The 14,844-nt window shown below is 36.7% G+C and overlaps 1 protein-coding gene across 4 annotated transcripts in view; it reads left to right on the forward strand.

Annotated features, from left to right (window-relative positions):
- The window catches only part of SLC38A1 (solute carrier family 38 member 1), a 77,742-nt gene that overhangs the window by 57,811 nt on the left and 5,087 nt on the right, over positions 1 to 14,844 (forward strand). For 3 of the 4 annotated variants that reach the window (XM_036761321.1, XM_036761320.1, XM_036761319.1), the window contains 2 exons: positions 1,283 to 1,383; positions 7,072 to 7,187. In XM_036761321.1, coding sequence (XP_036617216.1) covers positions 1,283 to 1,383; positions 7,072 to 7,187 — 217 coding nt within the window. Of the gene's footprint in view, positions 1 to 1,282; positions 1,384 to 7,071; positions 7,188 to 11,668; positions 11,770 to 14,844 lie in introns of those variants that run through there. The other variant, XM_036761322.1, reaches the window with a different exon arrangement.

Genomic DNA, 14,844 nt, shown 5'->3' on the forward strand with positions numbered 1-14,844 from the left:
AATGAACATAAGGCATAGCAATAGAAAAAATAATATTACCAACCATGAACTGTATAACACATACTGCCGTGCTACTATAACCAGTTGCCTTTCCATTTGAGAATTAAAAGTTCTCATGTACAGGCAGCTAGGTGGTACAGTGAGTAGAGCACAGGCCCTGGAGTCAGGAGGACCTGAGTTCAGCCTCAGACACTTGATACACTTACTAGCTGTGTGACCTTGGGCAAGTCACTTAACCCCAATTGTCCTGCCTTCCCCCTTAAAAAAAAAAGAAATAAAAGTTCTCATGTATTCTTTTTCTAGCATGTTGGAGTACCTATGTATTATAGTGTTGTGGCAGCAATATTACATATAAATCTTTTTTCTTCATTTTAAGTTCTCAAGAAAGTGAAAAAAGTTGCAATAAATTTGACAGCAAATTTACTCTGATGTTTCGCAATGAAATTGTTTATTCAACTTTAGAAATAAATATGGGACAACACTATTTTTTCCTATGATTTAAATTCAAATGTGCCCTTGAAGTTCTAAAAAAAATACTCAAACTAAAAATTTCAATTTCTTCTGTCTTTCTTCAATACAGACTTCAATTTTGGCACATCCTTTGCAATTCTCCTCCAAATGTTTTTGACTTACCAATTTGCCAAGTTTGACATTCTCTCAAAAGACAGAAAGATGCATTTGGGGCAGTCTAGTAAATTTTAGGGCACACGCCAACAACAGAGTCATGTTTGCACTAGAAAATGCCCAGAATCATTAGGGAAACTTTAAAGGTCTCTAACCAATGTTGTGGAGACCATATGCAGTATCTTTTTCACAAGACTCCTCAAAAAAAAGGAGCACCATAAAGATGGAATACCTGAGTGCCAAATCTCATTGATCTCTTCTGGGAATTGTAGAAGAGTAATTTAAATATGTTATGCCAGTTTTTTTACACACAGGTGATAATGGAAAAAAATTACTATCAAATATAAATATTAAAACAGTATTTTCAGATCCCCCAAAAGTGGAAGTTAACATAGGAGATTGCTGGTATCATGGGTTCCTTCTCTGACTAATCACAGTGGATATTTTAAAATATTTAATCAATATAGATATACTATGGCAAGTCAGATAACAGTTTTTGCATTTAGCTGAACTAACTAGGTGATTCCATCTGTGAATCTTTAAGTTTATGGAAGAACATTAATTATTTTTCTGAAATTTAGGAACTTATTCTACAATTTTAATACCATTGAACAAATACCATGCACATACTTTTAATGCTAAAAATTTTTTTTAACAGTCGTTCAATCAAAAAGATGGAGATTGTTTCTAATGCCTCCATTTTGTCCATGTGCTTTATGTATCTCTTGACTGCATATTTTGGCTACCTGACATTCTATGGTAAGCAAGTAACCTTTGTCAACATTTTAGATATGTATATTACCTATGTATTTAAATCAATACATTTATTTTATTTCAATTATATCAATATGTATTGAATTTAGTAAGAAATAGTAAACAAAAGAATCAGTGCCATTTAAGTCAAAGAAAGCAATTAAACATTACATGATTGTAATTCTTCTTCTTAAAGAAAAGAGGTGTTTTATGTTCATTAAGCTAAATACTTATGTGCTCTACTATTTTTTCTTAGGAATTTCCATAGACATAAATTGGGTTTTAATAGACTTTTTTTTACTGAGAAAACTTGATAATAGATTGAAAAATATAAAGGGAAGACTCCCCTAGTTGGTACTCGTAAATGAGAACAAAGTACCTAAATAGAAAAGCAATGCTGAGATACATGTTGATAGCTAGAAAGACTGCTCACAATATTTAAGATGCTATTCTTCAATTAAAAATAAAATTCTTAATTGTTCACTGGACTAAAACATCACAACAATTTGAAGGAGGAAATGGAAAGTTAAAAGAAATGCTCTTTGAAAAAGAAAATAAGGTATTGTCAGTTTATTGTCTTCATTGAACCTGGGCCCACTTATCTAACTTCTTTTCTCACTACTCTAACTATTCAGAAAATCACTAGTGCCTTCTATTCTTTGGCTTATTTAATGATATTAGGTCATCAGGGGATGAATAGCGTTTTTCATCATAAGTTCTCCAGAGTTGTCTTGGATCATTGTATTGCTGAGAATAACTAAGTCATTTATTCTCCAGCACTGCTGGTATTTTGCACATAGTATGTTTCACTTTCCATCAGTTCAAGCGAGTCTTTCTAGGTTTTTCTGAGAGAATCCAGCCCATCATTTCTTATAGCACAATAAATTCCATCATAATCATATACTAAAATTTGTTCAGGAATTCCTCAATTGGTGGGCATCCCCTCAATTTCCAATTCTTGGCTATTGGAAAAGAGCTGCTACAGATAATTTTGTACATATAGGTGCTTTTCCTTTCTGCTGTTTTAATCTCTTTTGGGATGCAGACCTAATAGTGATATTTCTAGGTCAAACAGTTTTATGGTTTTATAGCCCTTTCGGCATAGTTCCAAATTGCTCTACAGAATGGTTGAATCAGCTCACAACTCCACCAACAGTGCATTAATGTCTTATTTTTCCCACATCCCCTCCAACATTTGTCATTTTCCTCTTCTGTCCTATTAGCCAATACAATAGGTATGAAGTAGTACTTTAGAATTGTTTTAATTTGCATTTCTCCAATCAATAGTGAGTTAGAGAATTTTTTTCATATGCATATAGATAGCTTTGATTGCCTCATCTGAAAACTGTTCATGCCTTTTGATAATTTATCAATTGGGGAATGGCTCTTATTTTTACAAATTTGACTCAGTTCTCTATACGTTTGAGAAATGAGGTCTTGAAAAGAGAAACCTGCTTCAAATTTTTTTCACAGTTACTATAGCTAACTGTATTTCCCTGTATCCTATTCTTCCCCTCCCCCATTTATTCCAACATCTCTCCTTTCATCCTGTCCTTCTTCAAAAGTATTTTGCTTCTAAGTACTGCTTCCCCAATTTGTCCTCCCTTTTTCCACTCCATCTTCTCTTATCCTCTTTACCTCCTACTTTCCTGTAGGATACATTTCTGTCCCCAATTGAGTGTGCATGTTATTCCCTCTTTGAGTCAATTCTGATGAGAGTAAGGTTCACTCACTATTCCTTACCTCCCTCTTCTTCCCCTCCACTGTAAAAGCTTTTTCTTGCCTCTTTTATGTGAGATAATTTACCCCATTCTAACTCTCCCTTCCTACTTCTCCCAGTATATTCCCTTCTTACCCCTTAATTTTTTTTTAGTTATCATCCCTCCATTTCAACTCATACCTGTGCCCTCTGTCTGTATTATATACTCCTTCTAACTGCCCTAATAATAAGAAAGTTCTAATGAGTTACAAGTATCACGTTCCATGACTTGTTTGGCCATTTCCCACATCTTCTCCAGTACTTATCATTTTCCTGTTTTCTCATGTTAGCCAATCTGATAGGTGTGATGTGGTATCTCAGAGTTGTTTTGATTTGCATTTCTCTAGTCAGTAATGATTTAGAGCATTTTATTATATGACTGTAGATATCTTTAATTTCTTCCTCTGATAACTGCCTGTTCACACCTTCTGACCATTTATCAATTGGGGGATGACTGTATTCTTATAAATTTGACTCAGTTCTCTATATGTTTTAGAAATGAGGCCTTTATCAGAGACCCCAAATTGTAAAAATTCTTTCCCACTTTTCTGCTTCCCTTCTAATCTTGGTTGCTTTGACTTTGTTTGTACAAAACCTTTCCAAATGAATGTAATCAAAATTATCTGTGTTGCATTTCATAATGTTCTTTAACTCTCGTTTGGTTATAAATTCCTCCATTCTCCTTCAATCTGACAGGTAAACTATTCCTTGCTCTCCTAATTTGCTTATAGTATCAGCTTTTGTATCTAAATCGTGTAACCATTTGAACTTTATTTTGGTTTACAGTGTAAGATGTTGGTCTATGCCTAGTTTCTGCCATGCTGTATCTGTTTCTGTCAAATAGTGAGTTCTTATCCCAGAAGCTAGAGTCTGTGGGCTTATAAAACAGTAGATTCCTATACTCATTGACAACCTATTCCACTGATCCACTACCCTGTTTCTTAGCCAATACTAAGTAGTTTTGATGATCACTGCTTTATAATACAATTTAAGATCTGGTATGGCTAGATCACATTCCCTAGCATTTCTTTTCATTAATTACCTTGATATTCTGGACCTTTTGTTCTTCCAGATGAATGATTATTTTTTTCTAGCTCTATGAAATAGTTTTTGGTAGTTTGATTGGTATGGCACTGAATAATTAAATTAGGTACTAATTCTACATGTTAAGGAGGTTTTATTTTTCAGTGAATTTTTGTGCCTCTATTCCCATTTGGCCTGTTCTCCTTTTCAAGGCATCCTTCTCCTCCTTGGCTTTTTGTACCTCTTTTAACATTTGACTTAGTTTTTTTTAAGGTATTATTTTCTTCAGTATTTTTTGCATGCCTCCTTTAGTAAGCTGTTGACTCTTTTTTCGTAATTTTCTTGCATCACTCTCATTTCTATTTCCAATTTTTCCTCTACCTCTCTTACTTGATTTTTAAAATCCTTTTTGAACACTTCCATGGCCAATTGGAAGACCAATTTAAATTTTTCTTGGAGGCTGTGGATGTAGGAGCTTTGACATCATTGTTTTTTTCTGAGTGTGTTTTGATCTACCTTGTTACCACGGTAACTTTCTATGGTCAGAAGTTTTTTTTTCTGTTGTTTACTCATTTTCCCAGCTTATTAGTGGACATTTAACTCTTTGTTAAGTAAGGCTCTTGGAGGGCACACTATCCCAAGTTTTACTCTTTTTCTGCACTGTTTTCAGAGTTCTAGGTTCTTGTAAATTTTGAGTTTTTCCAAGGTGGTGAGATCTAGGGAGAGGTGTGTTTACCACTGTCCTGTACTGTGCACTGGTCTATAAGTGACCACAAGTACTCTTTTTTTGCCCTAAAATTGTGAGGATGGTCTCCACTCCATTGCAGCAGCAAGTTCTGATGTGGTAGTGCTCCTCCTCTCCCTGGGACTGCCCCCAAGGACTGCGACCTGGATCTGAGTATGGGCAAAGCAACAGGGTCCTGCCACAGTGCTAGCAAAGAGACCCTTGTAATCTCCTGACCAGTTGTTCGATCTCCTTACCATCTGTGGGCTGAGAGCCCTGGAAGTAGCTACCACTGCTGCAGATTCAGTCACTCCCAAGGCCTGCTCCTGGTTTTCTGGTTCTGTGCTGGCTTATCTTTTGCTGGACTCTGCTCCACTCTCATCCGGGTGTGACAGACCTTTCATGCTGATCTAAGTTGTCTTTGGCTGGGAAATTATTTTACCCATCCTTTTGCAGGTTCTGCTGCTCTAGGAATTGTTTTATGGTGTTATTTAAAGGTGTTTGGAGATGTTCTGGGAAGAGCTCAGGCAAGTCACTGCCTTTTCTCTGTCATCTTGGTTCCACTGTCACAAAAGGAATTTGTCAACAAGAAACATCGAAGGAAAAGAATTTCGGTTGCAAGCTTAAAATTTTGCTTATGTGTCTAGCAGCCACAGAGTCTAAAAGACAAAAAAGAAATTACTCTTCATAGCAAATAAGCTTTATCTAATCCTATCAGTGACCATAATTAGTAACAATATTATCTGGCTGAACTTTTCCTTCAGAAAAAATATAAAAAAGGAACAAATCTGTAACCTTATAGGACAGAGATATGGAAAAGAAGACAGCTATTTTTCTGATGGTTGTCAAGTCCCCTTTGTTCCCTTAACAATGGAAGTGGGTTACAAGTAAAGTTAGAAATACTAAGCTGTAGTCTCAAACTCTCTAGAGACAGCTGAACAGCCAGAGAGGCCAGAAAACAAGAAAAGTAAACACTGATTTTGTATTTTATTTCATTATGTAATTGATCTCATTTTGTAACTTTATTCTGTATTTTGTATAGTGATCTAATCCCTTTACTCTGTCTCTGAGTGAAGAAGCTCATGAGTTCAAAAGATCAGTTCCCTTCTCATATTAGATGCAAGGACTTAAGTTTTCCCACAATCACTTTTAATTAAAGAAAAACTCAAAACTTCTAGAGGAACTGTTACCTCAAAACTATCTGCAAGTAACTTTGTGCCAAGGAAATGTGTTATCCCCCATAATTTCATCTTCTGAGAATCTCTGACATCTGTATGTTATCTTTGACAGACTACAAGCTGACCCAGTCCAATCTTAGCCCGTCTTTGCCTAATTAAAAGTGGTATCATCTCATTTCCAGGAGCCAGTAAGTCTACTCTCCCTGGTGCACTATCAATAGCATCAGGAATCACCTGAGTCCCATAAATCAATAAAGCATTCCTCTAAGACTTGTCTTTACATGTGTGTTTGCCTGTTTTCCTTAAAGTAACCAGTCACATCACCCTTACCTCCTTGATACTGCCAAACCTGTAACCAATTATATTTCCTTTCCTATCCTGTTCTGTTCTTTGTTCTATGGTTATAAGAAGGAGTTGCATTTCCATCTTGGAATCTTTAGACCTCAACTAAGATAGTCATTGAGCAATTAGGTTGCACAGTGGATAGAATGAGGGGCCTGGAGTCAAAAAGACTCATCTTCCTGAATTTAAATCTAGCCTCAGACAGTCACTAGCTGTGTGACCCTGGGAAAATAACTTAACCCTCTTTGCCTCAGTTCCTCAACTCTGAAATTGAGGCACACTGGAGAAGAAATGGCAAACCACTCCAGTATCTTTTCCAAGAAAACCCCATGGACAAGAGGAAATACTAGCTTAAAAATACCAGTTTCTTGTTTCTCAGTAGAACTTTTGCTTATAATCCCAGTTCACATGTTACCACTTCTATTCAGTGATGACTTTAGATGGAAGAAAATTTCCAAATAGCTTTTAAAATCTTTGATTAAATAGTGAAGTCTCATTCATTGAGAATTAGTCTCCATAGATTTAAAAATTGTCTTCTAAGTTCAAATTGTTCAATTCCATGCCTTGTTGTTTGCTTCTAAATCACTGGTTGTTCAGGAAAAGTTGTAAAGTGATGTGAATGACTTGTCTCTTTTAAAAATATTTGTCTCATTTTTTTTCCTTTTTAGGTGAGGTACATTCAAGCCTGCTTCATAAATACCCAGATGATGATATTCTCATTATAATAGTACGATTGTCAGTAATGATGGCAGTCACCCTCACAGTTCCAGTATTATTTCTCACAGTAAGTTGAAGTTAGGTGCAATATGAGAAAAGCAAAGGTATTACCTTTCCATATACATTTGGGAAATTGCCACAGAGGAAACCACATTGGGTAAGGTTCCTAAGCTATTGAAATTATAACAAAGAAGGTTTCCCAAGGGTGTTTAAGTCTATTTGGGAAAACAAAAGTGACAGGTAATAAGTTTACTCTATAGTAGATGATAGTTCTAATATTCTCTCCTTCCCTATTTAATAGGAACTGTTTATTAAATAAAGTAATTGGAGCCAAGGTCACAAATAACAAGATAAAATGGAAAGAATAAAATAGAAATTAGTTTTAAATTTGGTATTCAGAGAAAATAAATATCTATTTATCCCTCACTCCCAAACCCCCCTCTAAACATTTACAAACAAAGATGCCTTTAGTCTTAAGACTTAATCCAATCTCAAATCACTAAATTTGAGCTATATATAGCAATAATTAATAGGAGCAGAGCCAAGACATTGGAATAGCTAGAAAAAGTATAACACAAACACAGAAAGTATAACACAAAACACAACTCCACAAAGATTCAGAAAACACTCCAGACTAAGTTCTGACAAAGAAATCAAAGAAAAAAATCATTATAGTTTTTCCAGTCCAGGTTGGCACATGGAGACAAATAGAAAGGGCTGCAGACACTGAGGACAGGGGACTAACCAGGAGCACATCATGCAGAGCATCAGGGCAAGAAGAGGTTCCAAATCTACATGAAGGGACCCAGTTTTGTGTGAGATGAAGGAATGGATGGCAATTGGCAACTTGGTTGATCATTACCCATTTTGGTTTTAATCTGCAGAGCAGATTAAAGAAGGGATATATTCCTAGGGGTGGAGTTCCAAGAACAGGATTGGTTATAGGCTTTAGGTTGAGTACTGAGAAAAAAGGAAGTTCAAAAACAAGCAGCAGTTGTATAACTGATCCCAGAAGTGGAGAGAGGTCTCAGTTCCAGCTTCCAGTCAAGGAGAGGAATCACGAAAATCTTCAGTTCTACAACTCAGAACCAGCAGAATTTTCCATCTCACTGATACATTTATTCCAGTGATAATCTAATGGAAATCCAATGAGACAAGCCCACAACCATGCTCCTCAGACCCAAAACTAGATCAGAAACTTAGAGGGTTCCAACCATGAGGGCAGTGATGATACTATGCCCTGGATTAGACTACTTTGGGAAGACTGAACACTTATAGGTCCCCAGCCTGAGCTGTCTCTGAGCCTAGAACAATGTAACACTTAATACTCTAAGAAAACAGCAAAGACCCAAGAAGACAAAAACTTATCCTAGACATTCCCTTCAGAACTGTGTGCAGGAGTGGGGAACCTCTAGCATCAAGGCTACATGTGGCCCTCTAGGCCCTTTGACTGAATCCAGACTTCACAGAAGTGGCCACCCCCTTGAAGGGCTTAGCCCTAACATAAAATCTGAAGTCAGAAAGCAGACTGACTGAAAGAATTACCAAATTGGGGGAGGGGGGAAAATTCTACTTTAAAGTGTGATTATGACAACCATAAACCCAGAAGAAGAGAATGACCCCAAATATCTGCAAATAAAACCTTAAATAAAAACATAGCTTTGTTATGAGTTTAACCAGAATTCTCAGAAGAAATGAAACAAAAGTGCTAAAAATAATTTTCTAAATTAAATGAGAGTACTAGAAAAAAGAAATTGAAAAAGAAGTGAAAGTTTTATGGAAAAAAAGAATTGGAAAGAGAATTGATAGCTTGGCAAAAATTTTATCCAAGAAACAAACTCCCTAAAGATTAGAATGAACCAAATAGAAGCTGTAGACTTCGTTAGACAGTAAGAAATACTAAGCAGTACTCTCAGCCCATGGATATGGAAGGAGGTGGGGTTGGACAAGTGATTGGAAGGAGATTGAAGGGGACTCTTTGCTGACACTGGATTCAGGACCTGTTGCATTTGCACATACACAGTTCCCACTTCTAGTTCCAAGGCCAAAACAAGTGACAGCACTTGTGTCCATAAGGGAGCAGGGACCCTAGACATAGTTCCAGGTGAGAGAAAAGTACTTGTGGTCACTCACAGGGGAATAATATAGAGGGGAGCACTAGCAATTGTGGTTGCAGGAGAGCAGGGTTCCTGGTCACAGTCTTAGGGCCAGGAGTAGTGCTAGTGCTGGTGGATATAAGGCAACAAGATTCATTCCTGGGTAAAGTCCAGTGCACAAGCCAAGAGAGAACTAACCATACATCTCCTTGGAAACACCGAAGAGCTACAACACCCAAAGCTAACACTGAAAAGAGCAGCAAGAAAGATCTGATCATTGGTACAATGTCCCCTTAGCCTTGGGAGCAGAGCCCAACTTGAACATAAAGTTAAAAGTTAAAATAAATAGGATGGAGAATGAGCAAACAAGAGAGAACCTGACCATAACAAGTTATTAAGGGTGACAGTGAAGATCAAGACACAAACCCAGAACAAAACTATATCAAAGCAGCTACATGCAAAGCCTCAAAGAAAATCTAAATTGGATACAGCCCCAACAAAAATTTCTAGAAGAGCTCAAAATGGATTTTAAAAATTGAGTAAGAGAGGTAGAGGAAAAATTGGGAAATGAAATGAGAATGATTCAAGAAAATTATGAAAAAAAGAGTCAATAGCTTGGTAAAAAGAGGAATAAAAAATACTGTAAAAAAAAACACCATAAAAAAACCAGAATTGGCCAAATGGTAAAAGACATACAAAAATTCACTGAAAAAAAAATTCCTTAAGAAGTAAAAAACCTCACTGAACAAAATAATTTCTTAAAAATTAGAATTGGGCAAGTGGAAGCTAATGACTGCATGAGACATCGAGAAACAATAAAACAAAGCCAAAGAACAAAAAAGGAAGAAAATGTGAACTATCTCAATCAGAAGAACAACTGATCTGGAAAATAGATCGAGGAGAGATAGTTTCCAGAGGTCTATCATATAAAACTTTTCTAAAATTCTATTCATCTATTTGACTTTTCTTATTTATTTTGTGGTTTTAGAATTATCTAGCTCTGATAGGGAAAGGTTGAGGTCCCCCATTAGTCTGTTAAGGTGTTATGTTCTTCAGTATCGTTGTGCCCCCCTTATCAAGCTATTAATTATCTTTTCCTACTTTTTTCCCCTTGCTTTCATTTCTTTACCCATGTTTTCCTCTACTACTCTTATTTCCTTTTGAAAATCAAAATTTTAAAGCCCTTCCAGGAATTCTTTTTGGCCTTGTATCCAATTCACATTTTTTGAGACTTTGCTTATAGCTGTTTTGACTTCATTCTCTTCTTCTGAGTTTGTATCTTGATCTTACCTGTCTCCATGATAGCTTTTTACAGTCAGGTTCCTGTTGTTTGTGCGTTTTTCTAGCCTATTTCGTGACTGGGAACTTCATGTTAAGGTTTAGCTCTGTTCTCTGATAGTTTTGGGAAGTTGAAAGTTTTTGGTGCTTCCAAGGTGGTGTGATCTAGGGAGAGATGTAGTCCTGCTCTTCTGGTCTGTATTCTGGCCCTTACCCATGAAGGGTCCCTATTCCCTTGGGATTGCAATCAGTACTATCACTCTAAGGCTCTTTTCCCTTGGGACTGATAATGATGCTGTTCTTTAGGGTCCCTGGTCCTAGGGATTTCCACTCCATCTTGACCAAAAGTGTTCATCCCTACCTTGAGGTATGACTCTGAAGTAGGCAATGGAGTTGCCAAACAGTTGCCCTTCAGGATTCCTGCTCCCTCTTCACAGAACATGATCCTTTCCACCCTTCAATGATGACCCAGAAGTGGATATAGGCCACAGAGTTGCCAAACAGTATCTGGTCTTTGTCGAGGGGATAGAAGTCCACTGTCATCTCTGAGCAGTGGCCAGGTCTCCTTACTATCTCTGGCTGGAGGACACCTGAAACTGCTGCTGCTTCTGTTGCCATCACCTAGTCCCACCACTGGTGTTTCATCCACTTGGGCTCCAAGTCAGCCTCCTCCTCCATGTCACAGATCTTTCCTTATAACCTCCTATGTTGTCTTGGGCTGGAAGAATATCTCACTCTGAACTTTTGTTGACTCTGCCACTCCAGAATTCAATCTGAGGTGTTATTTTAAAGTTGTTTGGAGGGGAATATAGGGATAGTTTGACTCAGCTGAGCACATTCTATATTCCACCATCTTGGCTTGATTCCTGGAAATTCTTTTTAAAAAATTACATACAATTAGGAAATAGTTAATGAAATAAATTAAAAATTAACAATTAACAATATTATAAAGACAAATAACCTTGAAAGACTTAGGGACTATGATCAATGCAATAACCAACTATTATTCCAGAGGACTCATGATGAAATATGCTACCCATCTCCAAACAGAGAGGTGATGGACTCAGAGTGCAGAACGAAACATATTTTCTTTTGGAAATCACTAATGCAATAATTTGTTCTCCTTGGCCATACATGTTTGTTATCAGTGTTTTGCTTTTCTTGCTTTTTTCAGTGATGAGGAAAGGAGAAGGAGATAGAATGGAGAGGAAGCAGAATTTCATTGATTAAAAAATTAAGTTTAAGAAATAAATAATAAAAACATTTTAGAGGCATATATTGAGGTACTATTTTTTTGTATTTGTATCCCCATCATTTAATTAAAATAAAAATAAGTACTTAATGATAGGATATTTGTTAATTTTATAAATAGTAATAACTTGGAACAAAATATATCTAATTTTTTATTTACACACAACTCAAGAATGTTTTGATTCACAGTTTATTAGGTATCTTTTGTTCTAGAGATTCTACTTGCTCAAAAACCTGTTGAAATTGTTAATATGGTTGTTATCACTATTATTTCACAGATAGAAAAACTGAGCTATGACCTTCAAAATAATGGAAAGATCTCGAAAATAAATGTCTATTTCCCACCTTTTCTGAACATCCATGAACATTTAAAAAATTAGCTTGTATGGTTATCTTAAAAAATATAACAACTAATATGAAATTTTTAACAACCTTCACAACAAATCTGAAATAAGATTAGATTAAAATAAACCAAACAAATAGTTAATTACTTGCTTTAATCTAGAGGAAAAATTCCCTGTTGCATTCTTCCAGTGAATCTGTCATCTGACACATGCTGATCAATATTTTTACCAAAAGTTTGGATGAAGGCAAAGATAACATGTTTATTCATTTACTGGTGTTAAAAAGATGCAGGATAATTAACACATTGAATGGCATTCAGGACACAAAAGGATTTTTTTTTGGCTATAATGATAGGCAGAATCCCATAAAGTGAAATTCAATAGAGATATAAGTAAAGTTCCAGATTTAGATTCAAAAAATCAAATTAATAAGAGTAAGATTATGGTTATATATATATATATATATGTGTGTGTGTGTGTGTGTGTGTGTGTGTGTGTGTGTGTGTGTGTGTTTTAGTGTACTGCAAATTCAATATAAGTTAGCAGTGTTAAAGACAGCCAAAAAAAGTGAAAATGATTGTAAGTTACAGAGCAGTATGATTTCTAGGAAGAGAGGAGATAGTTTTATTATATTCTGATCTAGTCAAACCAAATCTAAAGAATAGTTTTCAGTTTTGAATACCATGTTTAAGGAGGACAAGTCAGACAAGTCAGAGTGTTATGTGGAAAAGTAAAATCTGTCCTATAAGGTAGGGTGGTAAGACTAGAGACTGCCATTTGAGGATTGATTGAGGGACCTAAGGATATGTTGCCTTGATTATAGCAAACTTAGGAGAAAAATAAAAGCTATTCTTCATGAATTTAAATGATTATTACATGGAAAAGGTATAAAAAGGGATAAATTTTTGCTCAGTGTCTATTAAAATTTCCAAAAAGTAGAATCCAAACTGGAATGAGCTACCTTTCTCTGTCATTGGAGGTCATCAAGAAAAAGGCCAAACACCTTACCCATACCAGATCTAAAACTGTATTATAAAGCAGCAATTATCAAAACTAGCTGGTACTGGCTAAGAAATAGAGTGGTAGATCAGTGGAATAGGTTAAGTACACAAGACTATAGTAGTCTATTGTTTGATAAACCCAAAGACTGCAGCTTCTGGGATAAGAACTCGCTATTTGTCAAAACTGCTGGGTAAACTGGAAAACAGTAGGCCATAGACCATAGACATAGACCAACACCTCACACCATATACCAAGATAAAGTCAAAATGGGTACGTGATTTAGACATAAAGGGTGATACTTTAAGCAAATTAGGAGAGCAAGGAATACTTTACCTATCATATCTATGGAGAAGGGGAGAATTTATGACCAAACAAGACGGAGAATATTATGAAATACAAAATAGATAATGTTGATTACATTGAATTAAAAAGGTTTTGCACAAACAAAACTGATGCACCCAAGATTAGAAGGGAAGTATAAAGCTGGGAAACAATTTTTACAGCCAGTGTCTCTGATAAAGGCCTCATCTCTAAAATATAGAGAGAACTAAGTCAAATTTATAAGAATATAAGCTTTTCCCCAATTGATACATGGTCAAAGAATATGGACAAGCAGTTTTCAGATGAAGAAATTAAAACTATCTATAGTCATATAAAGTAAAATCAAATCATTTTTGATTAAAGAAATGCAAATTAAAACAACTCTGATATACCGCATCACACCTATTAGATTGGCTAACATGACAAAACAGGAAAATGATAAATGTTGGACAAGATGTGGGAAAAATGGAACACTAATGCATTATTGTTGAAGTTGTGAACTGATCCAACCATTCTGGAGAGCAATTTGGAACTATGCCCAAAGGGTTATAAAACTGTGTATACCCTTGGATCTAGCAATCCCACTACTAGGTCTGTATCCCAAAGAGATAATAAAAAAAGGAAAGGACCCATATGTAAAAGATATAACATCTCTTTTTGTGGTAATGAAGAATTGGAAATTGAGGGGATATCCATCAATTTGGGAATGGCTGAAGTCGTAGTATATGAATAGGAATAGGAATGCTATTGTTCCATAAGAAGATGAGCAGGAAGGGGTGGAGCCAAGATGGGGGCAGGAAAGCAGGGACCAAATCCCTCCAAACCCCTGTAAAAAATGGCTTTGAACAAATTCTAGAGCTGCAGAACCCAGGAAATAGCAGAGGGAAACAGATTTCCAGCCCAGGAGAGCCTGGACGGTCACCAGGAAGGGTCTATCGCATGGTGCTAAGAGTGGAGGGCAGCCCAGCGTGGGCTGTGCAAGGACAGACCAGACCCAGAGTTAGCCAGCTGGAAGAGGTCTTCGGGCCATGGAACAGTGAGCTGTGGCAGTTACCAGACTTCTCAACCCACAAATGCCAAAGAGCAGCTTATGGAGAAACTGGGATTGAGTTCAGAGTGGTTCAGCCACCAGCTCTAGGGGTAGAGGAGGTCATGCAGTGGTGGAGGTAGCAGCAGCGGGAAACTCCTGAGGCTGCTTCCAGAGTGCCAGCATCAGCGGCTTCCCGAGTCCCTGGCTCACAAGGTGGGAATAATCCAGCAGCAGATCAGAGCAGGAATGCAAGGAGTGCTTTTTGGGCACAAAGGCAGATTCTCTTGCTGTGCCCTGCTTGGATCTGAATTGCAGTTCTGGTTGGCAGTTCTTGGGGGAGGAGGAGCACTGCTGTGACAGAGCCTGGGCTGATGATGGAGTAGAAGTAGCTCTGAAAACAGC

This window comes from Trichosurus vulpecula, chromosome 5 (genome assembly GCF_011100635.1).
Source record: "Trichosurus vulpecula isolate mTriVul1 chromosome 5, mTriVul1.pri, whole genome shotgun sequence".
NCBI classification, from domain to species: domain Eukaryota; kingdom Metazoa; phylum Chordata; class Mammalia; order Diprotodontia; family Phalangeridae; genus Trichosurus; species Trichosurus vulpecula.